The 21,654-nt window shown below is 40.9% G+C and overlaps 1 protein-coding gene across 2 annotated transcripts in view; it reads left to right on the forward strand.

Annotated features, from left to right (window-relative positions):
- Nucleotides 1-21,432, forward strand: part of krt222 (keratin 222) — an 80,448-nt gene extending 59,016 nt beyond the window's left edge. For both annotated transcript variants that reach the window (XM_061977212.2, XM_061977211.2), the window contains 3 exons: nucleotides 13,435-13,658; nucleotides 13,735-13,837; nucleotides 20,441-21,432. In XM_061977212.2, the coding sequence (XP_061833196.2) occupies nucleotides 13,435-13,658; nucleotides 13,735-13,837; nucleotides 20,441-20,651 (538 nt within the window). In that variant the 3' untranslated portion in view covers nucleotides 20,652-21,432. The remainder of the gene's footprint in view (nucleotides 1-13,434; nucleotides 13,659-13,734; nucleotides 13,838-20,440) is intronic.
- Nucleotides 21,433-21,654: the final 222 nt, after the last annotated feature.

The raw sequence follows: 21,654 nt of genomic DNA on the forward strand, positions 1-21,654 counted from the left end.
AACCAGGCTTATATTTAATATGCCACAAATTAATCCCGCATAACAAACACCTCCCCCCTCCCGTCCATATAACCCGCCAATACAACTCAAACACCTGCACAACACACTCAATCCCACAGCCCAAAGTACCGTTCACCTCCCCAAAGTTCATACAGCACATATATTTCCCCAAAGTCCCCAAAGTTACGTACGTAACATGCACATAGCGGCACGCACGTACGGGCAAGCGATCAAATATTTGGAAGCCGCAGCTGCATGCGTACTCACGGTACCGCGTCTGCGCATCCAACTCAAAGTCCTCCTGGTAAGAGTCTCTGTTGTCCCAGTTCTCCACAGGCCAATGGTAAAGCTTGACTGTCATCTTCCGGGAATGTAAACAATGAAACACCGGCTGTGTTTGTGTTGCTGCAGTCGGCCGCAATACACCGCTTCCCACCTACAGCTTTCCTCTTTGCTGTCTCCATTGTTCATTGAACAAATTGCAAAAGATTCACCAACACAGATGTCCAGAATACTGTGGACTTTTGCGATGTAAACAGACGACTTAATAGCTGGCCACCATGCTGTCCCAAAATGTCCTCTACAATCCGTGACGTCACGCGCTGACGTCATCATACCGAGACGTTTTCAGCAGGATATTTCGCGCAAAATTTAAAATTGCACTTTAGTAAGCTAACCCGGCCGTATTGGCATGTGTTGCAATGTTAAGATTTCATCATTGATATATGAACTATCAGACTGCGTGGTCGGTAGTAGTGGCTTTCAGTAGGCCTTTAAGTAGTTAGTGTAGACAGCCTAAATAACGCTGACTTTACCCTGAAGGGACAAACATGGCCTGTTGATGCTTGAAGCAACATACAAACCCAACAAAACAGGACCCATCAATCAAAGTGTCCCCACAGAAGACTTTTAGCTGGAAACGGTGAATATATGTACCGTTTCAGCATTTTATTCCCACAAAAACGGCGTTTCTAGTGGTCATAAACAAAAGTTTTTGGGAAAAGCCTCCAGAGTGGGAAGGGCTTAGAACTCCGGCGTTGTTGTTTCATTGGGGCGAAAGAAGCCGCCAGAGTACCCGAGAATGATGACGTCGGCGCCTCCCTCCCGCTCTGTCCTCACATGACAGAGAGAAGGCACGCGCAACAGCTGTCAACAACAAAGCTGTGATTGTGTTGAATAGTACCGGGTGGTAGTTACTACTGTTACCATCAGGTAACCAAACCTTGTCTTCATCTATCAACTCGACATGCAGTACAGACACTTAACACATGTCAAGTGCTCCACTTTGGGCATGCCTGGTCTAAGTAAACAAAGTGAACAATTTAGAATGTTTCATCACATCATTTTAAACACTATGTTAGCTAACACAAGTTATCTCGTCAAGATAAAAGTATGAATAAATCTATAGAATATAATAAAATAAAAAGTACTTTATTGATCCCTGGGGGAAATTCAGCACCACAGTTCGCTCACAATAAACAATAAACATATGGGTATTTTTTTACATGTGAATAATATAAATACAGTCTATTATACAGCATTATTCACATGTGAATAATATAAATACAGTCTATTATACAGCATTATTCACATGTGACTAATATAAATACAGTCTATTATACAGCATTATTCACATGTGAAAAATATAAATACAGTCTATTATACAGCATTATTCACATGTGAATAATATAAGTACAGTCTATTATACAGCATTATTCACATGTGACTAATATAAATACAGTCTATTATACAGCATTATTCACATGTGAATAATATAAATACAGTCTATTATACAGCATTATTCACATGTGACTAATATAAATACAGTCTATTATACAGCATTATTCACATGTGAATAATATAAATACAGTCTATTATACAGCATTATTCACATGTGACTAATATAAATACAGTCTATTATACGGCATTATTCACAAGTGAATAATATAAATACAGTCTATTATACATTATTATTCACATGTGACTAATATAAATACAGTCTATTATACATAATTATTCACATGTGACTAATATAAATACAGTCTATTATACGGCATTATTCACAAGTGAATAATATAAATACAGTCTATTATACATTATTATTCACATGTGACTAATATAAATACAGTCTATTATACAGCATTATTCACATGTGAATAATATAAATACAGTCTATTATTTATTCAAGTACAGTCAAAAAGGAACACATGCATTATACAGCCTGATGTATAATGCATATTTAGCAGCACATTTTTGCTTTAGTCTAGCGGTGTCAAACATACGAACAGGTTTTATCCGGCCCGCGAGATGATTTTGCCAAGTATTAAAATTAGCTGAAATTTTTGATTGAAAGAAACTTGTCAGGTTCAAACACTGATGACATCTATTAAACAAGACAAGAAGCAAGGAATTAAACAGAGACAGTATTAAATTTGGCTCAATTGAGGAGAAACGCATACACCTTTACCCTTGTACAAGATTGTATGCCTCCTCTTTTATTTGGACTTTCCCTGATTAGTTTAGTTTATTATTCTTCGGTCAATCGTCAACAACGCCAACAGCTGTTTCTAAGGGACAAGGTCGGTTCAAAGAAAATGTCGTAAAACAGTTCAAAGAAGAGGTGCCTGGAGCTTGGGCAGGTCATGCTTTCTCTCCGCTTTGTAGATCTCGGGTCTAGACAAAATCTTTCTGTGGATTACAATACATCAAAGAAACAGAACACCTTCTTGTCGCTTCCCATCCTACACAGTGGAGTTTTACAAGCCTTCTGCTTGGTAGGATCAAAGGCAGCTTTTGTCTTCTCGCCGGGCGAGCTGAACTCAATGTACAAACCCCGTTTCCATATGAGTTGGGAAATTGTGTTAGATGTAAATAAAAACGGAATACAATGATTTGCAAACCCTTTTTAACCCATATTCAGTTGAATATGCTACAAAGACAAGATATTTGATGTTCAAACCCATAAACTTTATTTATTTTTTGCAAATAATTATTAACTTAGAATTTCATGGCTGCAACACGTGCCAAAGTAGTTGGGAAAGGGCATGTTCACCACTGTGTTACATGGCCTTTTCTTTTAACAACACTCAATAAATGATTGGGGACTGAGGAAACTAATTGTTGAACCTTTGAAAGTGGAATTATTTCCCATTCTTGTTTTATGTAGAGCTTCAGTTGTTCAACAGTCCGGGGTCTCCGCTGTCGTATTTTAGGCTTCATAATGCGCCACACATTTTCGATGGGAGACAGGTCTGGACTGTAGGTGGACCAGGAAAGTACCCGCACTCTTTTTTTACGAAGCCACGCTGTTGTAACACGTGCTGAATGTGGCTTGGCATTGTCTTGCTGAAATAAGCAGGGGCGTCCATGAAAAAGACGGTGCTTAGATGGCAGCAGATGTTGTTCCAAAACCTGTATGTACCTTTCAGCATTAATGGTGCCTTCACAGATGTGTAAGTTACCCATGCCTTGGGCACTAATGCACCCCCATACCATCACAGATGCTGGCTTTTCAACTTTGCGTCGATAACAGTCTGGATTGTTCGCTTCCCCTTTGGTCCGGATGACACGATGTCGAATATTTCCAAAAACAATTTGAAATGTGGACTCGTCAGACCACAGAACACTTTTCCACTTTGCATCAATCCATCTTAGATGATCTCGGGCCCAAAGAAGCCGGCGGCGTTTCTGGATGTTGTTGATAAATGGCTTTCGCTTTGCATAGTAGAGCTTTAACTTGCACTTACAGATGTAGCGACCAACTGTATTTAGTGACAGTGGTTTTCTGAAGTGTTCCTGAGCCCATGTGGTGATATCCTTTAGAGATTGATGTCGGTTTTTGATACTGAGGGATCGAAGGTCACGGTCATTCAATGTTGGTTTCCGGCCATGCCGCTTACGTGGAGTGATTTCTCCAGATTCTCTGAACCTTTTGATGATATTATGGACCGTAGATGTTGAAATCCCTAAATTTCTTGCAATTGCACTTTGAGAAACGTTGTTCTTAAACTGTTTGACTATTCGCTCACGCAGTTGTGCACAAAGGTGTGTACCTCCCCCCATCCTTTCTTGTGAAAGACTGAGCATTTTTTGGGAAGCTGTTTTTATACCCAATCATGGCACCCACCTGTTCCCAATTAGCCTGCACACCTGTGGGATGTTCCAAATAAGTGTTTGATGAGCATTCCTCAACTTTATCAGTATTTATTGCCACCTTTCCCAACTTCTTAGTCACGTGTTGCTGGCATCAAATTCTAAAGTTAATGTTTATCAGTTTGAACATCAAATATGTTGTCTTTGTAGCATATTCAACTGAATATGGGTTGAAAAGGATTTGCAAATCATTGTATTCCGTTTATATTTACATCTAACACAATTTCCCAACTCATATGGAAACGGGGTTTGTAACACAAAGTTTTGTGATAACTTAGATACAATTATTCTGACAAAACTGCTCTTTTAAATGTGTCCACTGGATGTCGCAATAGCAATTATTTGTATCCCCTGCTGCAGGAGTGCGCATTACATCAAAGGGGGCGGAACTATGTGCCCGGTTAAGATAGAGGACTGGGGACACATTATCTGGCCGCACATAAATATGCTGAAATAACATGTATCCCCTTCTAACTTCATGTGTGATTCATGAAATGAGTGCAAATTCACAAGTTTTGTTGTAAATGATGTAGGGCTGAAACGACGCGTCGACATAGTCGACGTCATCGGTTACGTAAATACGTCGAGGACGTTTTTGTTCGTCGACGCGTCGCATATATACGTCACACTACCGTCATGGCGGAGCGCAAAGCAGACGATGCGAGCGGTGCGAGCGAGGGGAAAAAAGCACGCCAAAAGTCGTCAAAAGTGTGGGAGTATTTCAATAAACGGCCTAAGAAGAAACGCTACTTTTACTCCGCTACTTTTATCTACATTCAGCTCGCTACTCGCTACTAATTTTTATCGATCTGTTAATGCACGCTTTGTTTGTTTTGGTCTGTCAGACAGACCTTCAAAGTGCCTGCCTTACTGGTGACGTTTCACTTCGTTCCACCAATCAGATACAGTCACTGGTGACGTTGGACCAATCAAACAGAGCCAGGGGTCACATGACCTGACTGGCTCCGAGCTAACTTCGGGTGTTACCATTTAGTGGTCAATTGTACGGAATATGTACTGTACTGTGCAATCTACTAATAAAAGTTCCAATCAATCAATCAAAAGTGTGAAGGAAAAAAGACCCTTTTTTTATTTCAACCGTAAAGACTGACTGCACAGTTCCTGTCTTCACAATAAAAGTCCCGCTCCATCGCGCCTGCGCTTTCAAAATAAGAGTCTCCGAAAGCCAGCGCAAACAAGCTAGCAAGCTACGGAGTTTGCCGCCAATGTATTTCTTGTAAAGGGTATAAAAACGAATATGGAAGGTGGACAAATAAGATGCCAAATAACAACCACTTTCATGTGGTATTAGACAGGAAGGAGGAACTTTTTTTCTCCTCCATTTGAAAACGTGGACGTTACCAGCACTGCTTCCTGATTACAATCAATGCAAGTCATCAGAATCAGGTAATACACCAACTTATATTCTTGTCTTCATGAAAGAAAGGAATCTATATGTTAAACATGCATGTATAATTATTAAAACACCTTTAACATGTAAACAAAAACGGCAAAATAAATAAATATAAATTATATACTGTATATATCAATGTATATGTATATATATATATATATATATATGTGTGTGTGTGTGTGTGTGTGTGTGTGTGTGTGTGTGTGTGTGTGTATATATATATACACACATATATATATATCTATATATATATATATATATATATATAGATATATATATGTATATATATATATATATATATATATATATATATATATATATATATATATATATATATATATATATATATATATATATATATATATGATATGTGTGTGTATGTTACTCAGTACTTGAGTAGTTTTTTCACAACATACTTTTTACTTTTACTCAAGTAAATATTTGGGTGACTACTCCTTACTTTTACTTGAGTAATACATCTCTAAAGTAACAGTACTCTTACTTGAGTACAATTTCTGGCTACTCTACCCACCTCTGCTAATAATGTTGTTGTATGCACACTGTGTCGAGCGGAAATGGCCTATCATAGCAGCACAACGGCAGCGTTCTTGCCATCACCATCAACTAGTCAATCGTCCGCGTGAGTATACGTTGTCATCATTACACAAAAACATGAATGTGTCATTTGTATCTGCGTTGTAAATTCATAAACTAAAGCCCCGTTTCGCTCTGAGAGGAGCGTTTGGCGTGCCTGTTCAGTGTTTACAAAGATGCGCTCCTCTTTAACGCTAACGTTAATTAGTTGTGCAAATACCTTTTACAACATTAACAATTACGTATACTATGTACAAACGAACAATTAACTTTCACTTTAATCATACTATCATTGTTGTGTTATTAAGCAAAATAAGCAAAAGTTTTACTTTTGTTGAAATGTTTACACTGTTGTTACAGAATATTTCGTTTTGCACTTTTTTGTATTGGATGTTTATCTTTATTTTTGCACATTTTAGCAAATAAGCAATACTTTTACTTTTGTTGAAATGTTTACACTGTTGTTACAGAATATTTCCGTTTTGCACTTTTTTGAATTGGATGTTTATCTTTATTTTTGCACATTTTAAAGCAGAATAAGCAATACTTTTACTTTTGAAATGCTTATACTATTGCAGAATATTAAGATTTGCACTGGATGTTTACTTTTATATTTGCACATTAAAAGCAAATAAGCTACTTTTAATTTTGTTAAATGTTTACATTGTTACAGAATATTTTGTCATGTTGTTGTCAATGTTGACTGAGTGGCCATACTTTTTTTTTTGTAAATAAAAGCCATGCCTTTTGAAAAAACTGGCCTACATTTATTTTTTCATCTTCATTTTAAATAAAAAAAATAATCGGTAAAAGGAAAAATAATCTATAGATTAATCGAAAAAATAATCTATAGATTAACCGATTAATCGAAAAAAATAATCTATAGATTAATCGATAGAAAAATAATCGTTAGCTGCAGCCTTAAAATGATGCTACATGTGTACAGAAATAAACCACATGATGCTAGTACATCAGTTGAGAAAAATGAGTAAATTACATTAAAGAGGAACATTATCACCAGACCTATGTAAGCGTCAATATATACCTTGATGTTGCAGAAAAAAGACCATATATTTTTTTAACCGATTTCCGAACTCTAAATGGGTGAATTTTGGCGAATTAAACGGCTTTCTAATATTCGCTCTCGGAGCGATGACGTCACAACGTGACGTCACATCGGGAAGCAATCCGCCATTTTCTCAAACACCGAGTCAAATCAGCTCTGTTATTTTCCGTTTTTCCGACTGTTTTCCGTACCTTGGAGACATCATGCCTCGTCGGTGTGTTGTCGGAGGGTGTAACAACACCAACAGGGACGGATTCAAGTTGCACCAGTGGCCCAAAGATGCGAAAGTGGCAAGAAATTGGACGTTTGTTCCGCACACTTTACCGACGAAAGCTATGCTACGACAGAGATGGCAAGAATGTGTGGATATCCTGCGACACTCAAAGCAGATGCATTTCCAACCATAAAGTCAAAGAAATCTGCCGCCAGACCCCCATTGAATCTGCCGGAGTGTGTGAGCAATTCAGGGACAAAGGACTTCGATAGCATGGCAAGCAATGGCGGCAGTTTGTTCCCGCAGACGAGCGAGCTAAACCCCCTGGATGTCTTGGCTCACACCGTCCCTTATGCCACCGAAGATGATCAAGAGAAGAATATCGACCCTAGCTTCCCTGGTCTGCTGACATCAACTCCTAAACTGGACAGATCAGCTTTCAGGAAAAGAGCGCGGATGAGGGTATGTCTACAGAATATATTAATTGATGAAAACTGGGCTGTCTGCACTCTCAAAGTGCATGTTGTTGCCAAATGTATTTCATATGCTGTAAACCTAGTTCATAGTTGTTAGTTTCCTTTAATGCCAAACAAACACATACCAATCGTTGGTTAGAAGGCGATCGCCGAATTCGTCCTCGCTTTCTCCCGTGTCGCTGGCTGTCGTGTCGTTTTCGTCGGTTTCGCTTGCATACGGTTCAAACCGATATGGCTCAATAGCTTCAGTTTCTTCTTCAATTTCGTTTTCGCTACCTGCCTCCACACTACAACCATCCGTTTCAATACATGCGTAATCTGTTGAATCGCTTAAGCCGCTGAAATCCGAGTCTGAATCCGAGCTAATGTCGCTATAGCTTGCTGTTCTTTCCGCCATGTTTGTTTGTGTTGGCTTCACTATGTGACGTCACAGGAAAATGGACGGGTGGTTAAAATCAGGCACTTTGAAGCTTTTTTTAGGGATATTGCGTGATGGGTAAAATTTTGAAAAAAACTTCGAAAAATATAATAAGCCACTGGGAACTGATTTTTAATGGTTTTAACAATTCTGAAATTGTGATAATGTTCCCCTTTAACAACATCCTGTAATTAGATTTTGATATTATTATTTACTACATCTTCTGATAGATAAACATTTTACACCAATAAGAGCATTTTAAAACCTATTTGACTGATGAAGATTATCACATCATTTATTCAGAAATGATAAATCACTACAAATGAAGATAGACTACTATGAACAGCAACATGTAAGTGTAAGAAATTAAAACATTATGATTTGTATGTTTTCAGATTGTGCTTGTTCTATCTATTTTTTTAAACAAAGCAAACAATCTGAAGTTGTCTTTATTTTTAAGTTATCATGCCGTGATTTTACCAGTCCGGCCCACTTGGGAGTATATTTTCCTCTTTGTGGCCCCTGGGCTAAAATGAGTTTGACACCACTGCTTTAGTCCACTCCAAGAGGCAAATTATCGCATATGTGAAAGTAAGAATCCGAGGGAAGCGGTAGGATGAGGCGAGTTCCAGTGAATGAAGGATATTCGGGACTCCCGGTCAACATTCTCTTGCTATTGAATGTGGCTTGGCATTGTCTTGCTGAAATAAGCAGGGGTGTCCATGAAAAAGACGGCGCTTTATTCGGGACTCCCGGTCAACATTCTCTTGCTATTTCACAGTTTTGTAATTAAGTGTGAAGCCTAGTCGTCTGTCCAAACACAAGAGTCACGTTCTTTAAACGCATCTCACTATTGATGGGGCACTTTGGGGACACATTTATCTTTTTTTTAAACCAAAAAAAACCAACAAAAAAACACAAGCGTTTCTATGGGGACATGACCCAATTGCTGATCAGTGTTTCTGCAGTAAAGTGACTCAGTGAAGATCCTGTATAATCTTGCAAGGTTGATGATCTCAGAATACCTCCGACATGCCACAGCAAGCGTAATTAATGAAGAAAGAGAATGATCACAGTTCTATTGCTAGTTTTTATACCGCAGGTGTTAAAACGGAAGTACTTGGGCTCGACAATCGACTTGTTCCAGTCTTATCTTGAATGCCTCGATACAATGGAATTGCGTGGTCTGGAATTGGCAGCTCTTAGTGAGTGGGCAAACACATAAATCCTGACAGATCGCAGCATGGAAAGTTAAAAGGGTAGACCCCGAACACACCCCTTTGTTTATGACTATACAGACTTGTTTGGACTTGGTTTTTACCTTTGCAACAGTCTTTTGGAAAGACAACAAAAGCTGCTTTGTTAGGTTTTCAACATCCAGTTGTGTTTCTTTGTCACATTTCCAGCCAAAATGACAATGAGAAGTGAATTTGCGGTTGGCTTCAACTCAATTCGAACGAGTCTTTGGGATTGGATAGGCAGAGTATGTTTTGAATGAATGAGAAGTTCTTAACCCCTTCAATCTCAACAAAGAAGTCAATGTTTTGTTTGGATATCGTAGCATAGAGATGTGTCAGTCTGTTCCTAGGCAGCTATGTGCTCCAATCACTCTATCCATCCATCCATTTTCTACCTATCTAGCCTATCTCAGCTACAATCGGGCAGAAGGCGGGGTACACCCTGGACAAGTCGCCACCTCATCCCAGGGCCAACACAGATAGACAGACAACATTCACACTCACATTCACACACTAGGGCCAATTTAGTGTTGCCAATCAACCTATCCCCAGGTGCATGTTTTTGGCGGTCGGAGGAAGCCGGAGTACTCGTAGGGAACCTTCGCAGTCACGGGGAGAACATGCAAACTCCACACAGAAAGATCCAGAGGCCGGGATTGAACTCACGACTACTCGGGACCTTTGTATTGTGAGGCAGACGCACTAACCCCCTTGAGTTGTAGAAATTATTGGAAACTCAAGACAGCCATGACTAGGGATGATGTTCGAAACCGGTTCTCCCGGTTGTTCGATAAGAAAAGAACCGTTCGATAAGAAAATAACCAATTCAATGGACTCGAATCCCTTTTTGAGAACCGGTTCCCGTTATCAAGGTCACTATAGTAAAGAAAAAGAGTTGGTTCTTTATTCGAATCCTTGGGAACGAATCCCGTCCCACAAGAAATGCCCTGTGGGACATCACACAAGCAGCAAAAATAATGGACCGGAAAAAAACGCTTCAAGGCATGGCTATTCACCTATAGTGATCACAGAGACAGATTATTTTTGTGTTACTGTATATATTTGTTTTTCTGAAAAATCCCACTTAATATACTTTGGGTAATAACACTCAATATTTATTTTATTTTATTTTTTTAGTGGGGTAACAGTCAATATTTATTTATTTATTTTATTTTTTTCTTATAAAATAAAAGTGAGCTTTTGTTAAACCAAATATTGTGTTTTTTTCCATATACAACAACCTATCTGGATTCGATAAGAGAATCGATAAGGAATCGTTTCGATAAGAGGATTCGATAATGGGCTCGAACTCGATAATTTCTTATCAAACATCATCCCTAGCCATGACATCATGTTCTTTACAAGTGTATAGAAACTCTTGATCACTATGTTCATCGCTCGCTGTACATATCCTACGAAGTGAGACCTACACTGTTACAATCTCCATTTCTCAGATGATAAAATTGTTGATGACTGAAATATGCTGATAGGAACCTAACTTAACCTATCTCCCTTCGACCCCCGCCACATCCCACCCCCCGGATTGTAAATAATTCAATGTACAGTATATACTCTGATGATTCACTTGTGTGATGACTGTATATATTTGTACCATGAATTGATTAAAGTGGACCCCGACTTAAACATTATCACCAGACCTATGTAAGCGTCAATATATACCTTGATGTTGCAGAAAAAAGACCATATATTTTTTTAACCGATTTCCGAACTCTAAATGGGTGAATTTTGGCGAATTAAACGCCTTTCTAATATTCGCTCTCGGAGCGATGACGTCACAACGTGGCGTCACATCGGGAAGCAATCCGGCATTTTCTCAAACACCGAGTCAAATCAGCTCTGTTATTTTCCGTTTTTTCGACTGTTTTCCGTACCTTGGAGACATCATGCCTCGTCGGTGTGTTGTCGGAGGGTGTAACAACACGAACAGGGACGGATTCAAGTTGCACCAGTGGCCCAAAGATGCGAAAGTGGCAAGAAATTGGACGTTTGTTCCGCACACTTTACCGACGAAAGCTATGCTACGACAGAGATGGCAAGAATGTGTGGATATCCTGCGACACTCAAAGCAGATGCATTTCCAACGATAAAGTCAAAGAAATCTGCCGCCAGACCCCCATTGAATCTGCCGGAGTGTGTGAGCAATTCAGGGACAAAGGACTTCGATAGCACGGCAAGCAATGGCGGCAGTTTGTTCCCGCAGACGAGCGAGCTAAACCCCCTGGATGTCTTGGCTCACACCGTCCCTTATGCCACCGAAGATGATCAAGAGAAGAATATCGACCCTAGCTTCCCTGGCCTGCTGACGTCAACTCCAAAACTGGACAGATCAGCTTTCAGGAAAAGAGCGCGGATGAGGGTATGTCTACAGAATATATTAATTGATGAAAATTGGGCTGTCTGCACCCTCAAAGTGCATGTTGTTGCCAAATGTATTTCATATGCTGTAAACCTAGTTCATAGTTGTTAGTTTCCTTTAATGCCAAACAAATACATACCAATCGTTGGTTAGAAGGCGGTCGCCGAATTCGTCCTCGCTTTCTCCCGTGTCGCTGGCTGTCGTGTCGTTTTCGTCGGTTTCGCTTGCATACGGTTCAAACCGATATGGCTCAATAGCTTCAGTTTCTTCTTCAATTTCGTTTTCGCTAACTGCCTCCACACTACAACCATCCGTTTTAATACATGCGTAATCCGTTGAATCGCTTAAGCCGCTGAAATCCGAGTCTGAATCCGAGCTAATGTCGCTATAGCTTGCTGTTCTATGCGCCATGTTTGTTTGTGTTGGCATCACTATGGGACTGTCATGATCCGTGGTCGGATCATGTTTTGTGTTATCGGTTTGTTTTGGACTCCTTTTTAGTTCCTGGTTATGCACTTTCTGAGTTTAGTCACCATTGTTACTTATGATTTTCACCTGCCTTTTCGCGCACCTGTTGCTCATCAGAGACTCTATTTAGTTCTGCCTTTTCCGGTCACTCATTGTAGCTTCATTGTTTGCTGTATGCAACAGTCACGTTTGTTTATTCCTGGTCTTGATTCCTGATTCCGGTGCTAAGTAAGTTTTTGTTTTAGCTTCTCGTGCGAACGGCACGCTTTCCTTTTGTTTGTTTTTTGTCTGTTTGTATCCATTTACTATTTAAGTTAAATAAACCAACTCCTACCTCACGCTGTCGTCCGGAGTAGTCCGTGTAGCATTGGAGGAACGATCCCGCAGCAAGCTGCACAAACAAAAGGAAAGCGTGCCGTTCGCACGAGAAGCTAAAACAAAAACTTACTTAGCACCGGAATCAGGAATCAAGACCAGGAATAAACAAACGTGACTGTTGCATACAGCAAACAACGAAGCTACAATGAGTGACCGGAAAAGGCAGAACTAAATAGAGTCTTTGATGAGCAACAGGTGCGCGAAAAGGCAGGTGAAAATCATAAGTAACCATGGTGACTAAACTCAGGAAGTGCATAACCAGGAACTAAAAAGGAGTCCAAAACAAACCCATAACACAAAACATGATCCGACCACGGATCATGACAGTGACGTCACAGGAAAATGGACGGGTGTATATAACGATGGTTAAAATCAGGCACTTTGAAGCTTTTTTTAGGGCTATTGCGTGATGGGTAAAATTTTGAAAAAAACTTCAAAAAATAAAATAAGCCACTGGGAACTGATTTTTAATGGTTTTAACCCTTCTGAAATTGTGATAATGTTCCCCTTTAAACAAGTTGAAAAACGTATTCGGGTGTTACCATTTCGTGGTCAATTGTACGGAATATGTACTGTACTGTTCAATCTACTAATAAAAGTTTCTTTCAATCACTCAAACGTACTTACATCATTTGGCAGGTACACAGGCCGCACCAGGCAGCCGATGAGTCTACAGACCTGGAGCTCATCTTTGGCAGAGTCTAAGGAAAACGGGCTGGAGACAAGTTTTAGTGACGCCACAATCACCCCAGATGAACCAAAGTCAGAGCCACTGCCTGAAACTACTTCAATTCTACCAGGATGCCACAAATCAAAGGACGGTTCAACACTCCAACGGCCACAAAGCCTTGTCATACTCACAGGTAAGACTTACACGCACAGAGAAACACAAATTTTACTCATATCTCGCCATGATTCACCCTCAATGTGTTTTCTCAGAGCCGGAGCAAGACAGGGAATTAGCGATTTCCACTGTGAAAACTCAGGAGGTTCTCCAAGGTAACGTGGTGCAGGAAAGTGCAGAGGGCCACGGCACTGTCGAGTAAGTACCGATGTCGACCGGACGTCAGCACTTGGGGTACCAAACAGCTCACTCTACGAATAAGAACTCTTCTTTTAGCTTTTTTCATTTAAAACGTGGTTTTCTGCTTGCCTCGCAGATTAAAGTTCTAATACTTCGAAGTTAGACTGGCACTATGTTCACTAAACTCATCAACCATCTTTCCCGCCTACACGTTAAATTATTTCCTTGGCGTACACACATAGTCTGCTGCTTAAGATTCTTCAGGGTGAGTCATCCTCCATCTGCATGGGAACTTTTCTATCCTTTAATTACTTCTGTTTGATGTTTCGCTACCCACGGGGTGTGGTTTCTTCAAGGTGTGGCACGTACTGTTGTCAGACCAGACATGGGTGGAATTGTTTTGTGTAAATACCTCACGCATCGGCACAGTCAACTCACATGACCTCACACATGTTCTCGACTTGACGGCAGATAATGATTATGGTATGCCTGTTGCCCCGACTGAGTTGATTTAAAGGGCTGTCAGTTCCCAGCACATATGAGTGTCATTACCCTGAACATACAGTACAGAATCTGCAAAAAAAACTCTGCTGCTTAATAAACACATGTTCCCTGACATAAAATGTACAAATCGGTCCTGAAAAATTGTTATGACTAGTATAAGTTGAAAATAGTGTTTCCTAACACAGTGTTTTTCAACCTTTTTTGAGCCAAGGCACATTTTTTGCGTTGAAAAAAATCTGGAGGCACACCACCGGCAGAAATCATTAAAAAACAAAACTCAGTTGACAGTAAAAAGTTGTTGTCGCAATTGTTGGATATGACTTTAAAGCATAACCAAGCATGCATAATATAGCTCTTGTCGCAAAGTAGGTGTACTGTCATGACTTATTATGAGTTGTTTGCTGTTTTCCTGTGTGTAGTGTTTTAGTTCTTGTCTTGCGCTCCTTTTTTGGTGGTGTTTTCTCTTTTTTTGGTATTTTCCTGTAGCATTTTCATGTCTTCCTTTGAGCGATATTTCCCGCATCTACTTTGTTTTAGCAATCAAGAATATTTCAGTTGTTTTTATCCTTCTTTGTGGGGACATTGTTGATTGATGTCATGTTCGGATGTACATTGTGGACGCCGTCCTTGCTCCACAGTAAGTCTTTGCTGTCGTCCAGCATTCTGTTTTTGTTCACTTTGTAGCCAGTTCAGTTTTAGTTTCGTTCTGCATAGCCTTCCCTCAACTTCAATGCCTTTTCTTAGGGGCACTCACCTTTTGTTTATTTTTGGTTTAAGCATTAGACACCTTTTTACCTGCACACTGCCTCCCGCTGTCGCCTGCATACTGTGATCACGACAAACTATGTTCCCGACATCTACAAAGCAATTAGCTACCTGCTGCCACCTACTGATATGGAAGAGTATTACACGGTTACTCTGCCGAGCTCTAGACAGCACCGACACTCAACAACAACACATTATTTGCGGATTATAATTACTGGTTTGCAAAAAATATTTTTAACCCAATTAGGTGAAATGACAATCTCCCACGGCACACCAGACAATATCTCACGGTACACTAGTGTGCCGCGGCACAGTGGTTGAAAAACACTGTCCTAACATGTCTCACTTCTACAGCCAAACACAATATACTGGTCCTTAAGAGTGTAACGGTATGATTAGATCAGGGGTCTCCAAACTTTTTGACCCGGGGGACGCATTGGGTTAAATCAATTTGGCCGGGGGCCGGGCTGTATATACTGTATATATACATATATATATATATATATATATATATATATATATACATATATATATATATATATATATATATATATATATATATATATATATATATATATATATACTGTATGTATATACCGTATTTTTCGGAGTATAAGTCACACCGGAGTATAAGTCGCACCTGCCGAAAATGCATAATAAAGAAGGGAAAAAACATATATAAGTCGCACTGGAGCCCGGCCAAACTATGAAAAAAAACTGCGACTTATAGTCCGAAAAATACGGTAGTCATGGTCAAAAGTTGACATACACTTGTAAAGAACATAATGTCATGGCTGTCTTGAGCTTCCAATATATTTCTACAACTCTTATTTGTTTCTGTTATGGAGTGATTGGAGCACATACTTGTTGGTCACAAAAAAACATTCATGAAGTTTGGTTCTTTTATGAATTTATTATGGGTCTACTGAAAATGTGCTGGGTCAAAAGTACACATACAGAAATGTTAATATTTGCTTACATGTCCCTTGGCAAGTTTCACTGCAATAAGGCGCTTTTGGTAGCCATCCACAAGCTTCTGCTTGAATTTTTGAACACTCCTCTTGACAAAATTGGTGCAGTTCAGCTAAATGTGTTGGTTTTCTGACATGGACTTGTTTCTTCAGCATTGTCCACACGTTTAAGTCAGGACTTTGGGAAGGCCATTCTAAAACTTTAATTCTAGCCTGATTTAGCAATTCCTTTACCAGCTCTATACTCTCGGCAGGGTTCTTGAGGGTGCATGGGAGTTTGCCCAACCAGTCTACATGTGCTTTGTGGACTTGGAGAAGGCATTCGACCGTGTCCCTCGGGAAGTCCTGTGGGGAGTGCTCAGAGAGTATGGGGTATCGGACTGTCTTATTGTGGCGGTTCGCTCCCTGTACGATCAGTGTCAGAGCTTGGTCCGCATTGCCGGCAGTAAGTCGGACACGTTTCCAGTGAGGGTTGGATTCCGCCAAGGCTGCCCTTTGTCACCGATTCTGTTCAGAACTTTTATGGACAGAATTTCTAGGCGCAGTCAAGGCGTTGAGGGGATCCGGTTTGGTGGCTGCAGGATTAGGTCTCTGCTTTTTGCAGATGATGTGGTCCTGATGGCTTCATCTGGCCAGGATCTTCAGCTCTCACTGGAACAGTTCGCAGCCGAGTGTGAAGCGACTGGGATGAGAATCAGCACCTCCAAGTCCGAGTCCATGGTTCTCGCCCGGAAAAGGGTGGACTGCCATCTCCGGGTTGGGGAGGAGACCCTGCCCCAAATGGAGGAGTTCAAGTACCTAGGAGTCTTGTTTAAGAGTGAGGGAAGAGTGGATCGTGAGATCGACAGGCGGATCGGTGCGGCGTCTTCAGTAATGCGGACGCTGTATCGATCCGTTGTGGTGAAGAAGGAGCTGAGCCGGAAGGCAAAGCTCTCAATTTACCGGTCGATCTACGTTCCCATCCTCACCTATGGTCATGAGCTTTGGGTTATGACCGAAAGGACAAGATCACGGGTACAAGCGGCCGAAATGAGTTTCCTCCGCCGGTTGGCGGGTGTCTCCCTTAGAGATAGGGTGAGAAGCTCTGTCATCCGGGAGGAGCTCAAAGTAAAGCCGCTGCTCCTCCACATCGAGAGGAGCCAGATGAGGTGGTTCAGGCATCTGGTCAGGATGCCACCCGAACGCCTCCCTAGGGAGGTGTTTAGGGCATGTCCAACCGGTAGGAGGCCACGGGGAAGACCCAGGACACGTTGGGAAGACTATGTCTCCCGGCTGGCCTGGGAACGCCTCGGGATCCCCCGGGAGGATCTGGACGAAGTGGCTGGGGAGAGGAAAGTCTGGGCTTCCCTGCTTAGGCTGCTGCCACCGCGACCTGACCTCGGATAAGCGGAAGAAGATGAATGGATGGATGGATTTACCACTTTTGATGTGTGTTTGGGGTCATTGTTCTGTTGGAACACCAAACTCTGCCCAAGACCCAACTTCCGGGCTGATGATTCGGTTGTCCTGAAGAATTTGCTTTTTCATTGTACCATTTACTCTCTGTAAAGCACCAGTTCCATTGGCAGCAAAATAGGCCCAGAGCATAATACTACCACCACCATGCTTGACGGTAGGAGTGGTGTTCCTGGGATTAAAGGCCTCACCTTTTCTCCTCCAAACATATTGCTGGGTATTGTGACCAAACAGCTCAATTTTTGTTCCATCTAACCACAGAACTTTCCTCCAGAAGGTCTTATCTTTGTCCATGTGATGTCAGATGTCTTATATTATAGTGTGGTATTTGTCTATTTTTTTATATTAAATTGTGGTAATGGGTAAAGATTTTCACCCATCAAGACTTCCGTTTCGTGGGTTAAGGGTGAACAATGCTGACAACAACATGGCGTAATCTTGGCACTATCTTGACCGCAACAATCACGGTGACCATTTTTTGACAGATCTACTTTTTGAGGCACTTCGACTCTCGCCTCATCAATCACCGATCTCCACATTGGTGAGCCTTTGGTGCGAGAAACAACGGCGCTTAGCGGGACTCGATGGGACCCGCCATGCCACTTAATGCTAACAACGGTATGCTTCATCTTCGACTTCAATAACACAGCTCTACATGATACTGTAGAATTTTGACCTATTTAACTTATACCTACTGTATATGTTACATGTATCAATATAAAAGTATATTGTTTTGCTAGCATCAAGGCTAACAACTTGCTAATAACAATCTAAACGGTAGCTTTCCCTTCACACTTTTTAAGGCTTATGATTGTTTCGTGATAAAACCCCTGAGTCAAACAATACTGTGGAGCTGGATGTTTACAATTTGACATATATACATATTTTAATATGGTTTCTGTAGGACAAACATGACACAAACCTTCCTAATTTTAATAAATCCCACTGTTTATGTTAAACATGCTTCACTGATGAGAGTATCTGGCGAGCGCCGCTTTGTCCTATTTTCGGTGGTCATTGAACTCACCGTAGTTTGTTTACATGTACAACTTTCTCCGACGTTGCCACAGAAAGACGTGTTTTATGCCACTCCTTCTTTGTCTCATTTTGTCCACCAAAATGTTGTTGCTGTGCGTGAATGCACAAAGGTGAGCTTCGTTGATGTTATTGACTTGTTGGAGCGCTGTCATGACTTGGTCCTGGGGTTTAGCTTTTCTAGAAGGCAACGGAAAGTTGGCTCGGGCGAGACGGGAATGTGAGAACATATTTATTTAATTTTATCAAAAAAAGTACAAACGAAAAGCGTGCACAGTGGCGGAGAAACAACTTGGCTATGAAAACAAATACTTGCACAAAGGCAGAAACTATGAACAACAAAAAAACACTAACTGTGGCATTAATAAACAAACTTACTTGGCATAGATAAAAGGAGCAGCGTGAACGATGGACATGAAAAAAGTGTCAGAAATGTGCAGAGCATAAATGTGGGATGTCACCAGACAGACAAACTGAAAACAATGAACTTAAATACTACAGACATGATTAACGAAAACAGGTGCGTGACTCAAAACGTGAAACAGGTGCGTGACGTGACAGGTGAAAACTAATGGGTTGCTATGGTGACAAACGAGAGTGCACAATGAGTCCAAACGTGGAACAGGTGAAACTAATGGGTAATCATGGAAACAAGACAAGGGAGTGAAAAGCCAGAAACTAAAGAGTCCAATAACTAAACAAAACATGACTAAAACAAAACATGATTACACATACATGACAAGCGCTAATCGGGCCTATTTGGTCAGTGCATGACTGCAAGCTAACTGATGCTAACATGCTATTTAGGCTAGCTGTATGTACATATTGCATCATCATGCCTCGTTTGTAGGTATATTTGAGCTCTTTTGACGTGTTTTTGGGGGTCATTTTCCTGTTGGAACACCCAACTGCGCCCAAGACCCAACCTCCGGGGCTGATGATTTTAGGTTGTCCTGAATAATTTGGAGGTAATCCTCCTTTTTCATTGTCTCATTTACGCTCTGTAAAGCACCAGTTCCATTGGCAGCAAAACAGGCCAGGAGCATAATACTACCACCACCATGCTTGATGGTAGGTTTGGTGTTCCTGGGATTAGAGTCCTCACCTTTTCTCCTCCAAACATATTGCTGGGTATTGTGGCCAAACAGCAACATTTTTGTTTCATGTCAAAAGTGGTAAAGGAAGTTAGGCTAGAATGAAGGTTTTAGAATGGCCTTCCCAAAGTCCTGACTTAAACGTGTGGACAATGCTGAAGAAACAAGTCCATGTGCAGAAAACCAACAAATTTAGCTGAACTACACCAATTTTGTTAAGCGGAGTGGTCAAAAATTCAACTTGTGGATGGCTACCAAAAGTGCCTTATTGCAGTGAAACTTGCCAAGGGACATGTAAGCAAATATTAACATTGCTGTATGTATACTTTTGACCCAGCACATTTGCTCACATTTTCAGTAGACCCATAATAAATTCATAAAAGAACCAAACTTCACGAATATTTTTCTTGACCAACAAGTATGTGCTCCAATCACGCTATCAAATAAGAGTTGTAGAAATGATTGTAAACTCAAGACATTATGTTCTTTACAAGTGTATGTAAACTTTTGACCACGACTGTATATAAGACTTTTTATTTTTCTTGTATTTGTGGTCTAATATGGCTCTTTCAACGTTTTGGGTCGCCTACCCCTGCTCTGGTGAATACTGTGTAGGTGAGCTCTGATTCTAATATACAGGTACAGTATATACCACAATTTAAGAGAGTGCACCCTCTAGTGGCGAGATGTAAGGAGTGCACCAACAAGCCCTGTTCTCCTGTATACTGCATGTGTGTTGAAAGAAGTATTGGGTCATATGTCGTAATCAACATTGATTGACATCTGTGTGCACGCAGGACGGAAAACATTGACAGGGTCATCAAGCAGTGGGAGAGCTCTTTCTTCAGGGGGAATCCCAACCTCCGAAGGAAGTCCGTGTCCCTGCGCTTCGACCTGCACATGGCAGCGGCAGACTTGGGCTGTGCTCAGACCAAACAAGACAGCCTCCCCGACGTCGAAGTGCGTCTCATCATGAAAAGATCCCGCAGCGCCGCAACCACACCCTAACTGCTGATTGGTACGGCGCCCGACGACCGCATCTCCTGCCTTGTCTGATGTTTTCATAGGCTGGATTCCGAAATTGTGACATTGACGCTGAAAATGAAGGTTGGATGTGATTTCTTTCCACAAAACTTCACTCACGTTGGAATAGCATGAGCCATACCTTTTTTTTGGGGGCTAATATTTAAAGCTTCATACACCCCAGTGACTTCTAGCAAGTTCGATTTTTGACCACTCCTCTTAAAGGGGAACATTATCACAATTTCAGAATGGTTAAAACAATTAAAAATCAGTTCCCAGTGGCTTATTATATTTTTCGATGTTTTTTTCAAAATTTTACCCATCACGCAATATCCCTAAAAAAAGCTTCAAAGTGCCTAAATTTTAACCATCGTTATAACACCCGTCCATTTTCCTGTGACGTCACATAGTGAAGCCAACAAAAACATTCATGGCAGAAAGAACAGCAAGCTATAGCGACATTAGCTCGGATTCAGACTCGGATTTCAGCGGCTTAAGCGATTCAACAGATTATGCATGTATTGAAACGGATGGTTGTAGTGTGGAGGCAGGTAGCGAAAACCAAATTGAAGAAGAAACTGAAGCTATTGAGCCATATCGGTTTGAACCGTATGCAAGCGAAACCGACGAAAACGACACGACAGCCAGCGACACGGGAGAAAGCGAGGACGAATTCGGCGACCGCCTTCTAACCAACGATTGGTATGTGTTTGTTTGGCATTAAAGGAAACTAACAACTATGAACTAGGTTTACAGCATATGAAATACATTTGGCAACAACATGCACTTTGAGAGTGCAGACAGCCCAATTTTCATCAATTAATATATTCTGTAGACATACCCTCATCCGCGCTCTTTTCCTGAAAGCTGATCTGTCCAGTTTTGGAGTTGATGTCAGCAGGCCAGGGAAGCTAGGGTCGATATTCTTCTCTTGATCATCTTCGGTGGCATAAGGGACGGTGTGAGCCAAGACATCCAGGGGGTTTAG

This window comes from Nerophis lumbriciformis, linkage group LG16 (genome assembly GCF_033978685.3).
Source record: "Nerophis lumbriciformis linkage group LG16, RoL_Nlum_v2.1, whole genome shotgun sequence".
NCBI classification, from domain to species: Eukaryota; Metazoa; Chordata; class Actinopteri; order Syngnathiformes; family Syngnathidae; genus Nerophis; species Nerophis lumbriciformis.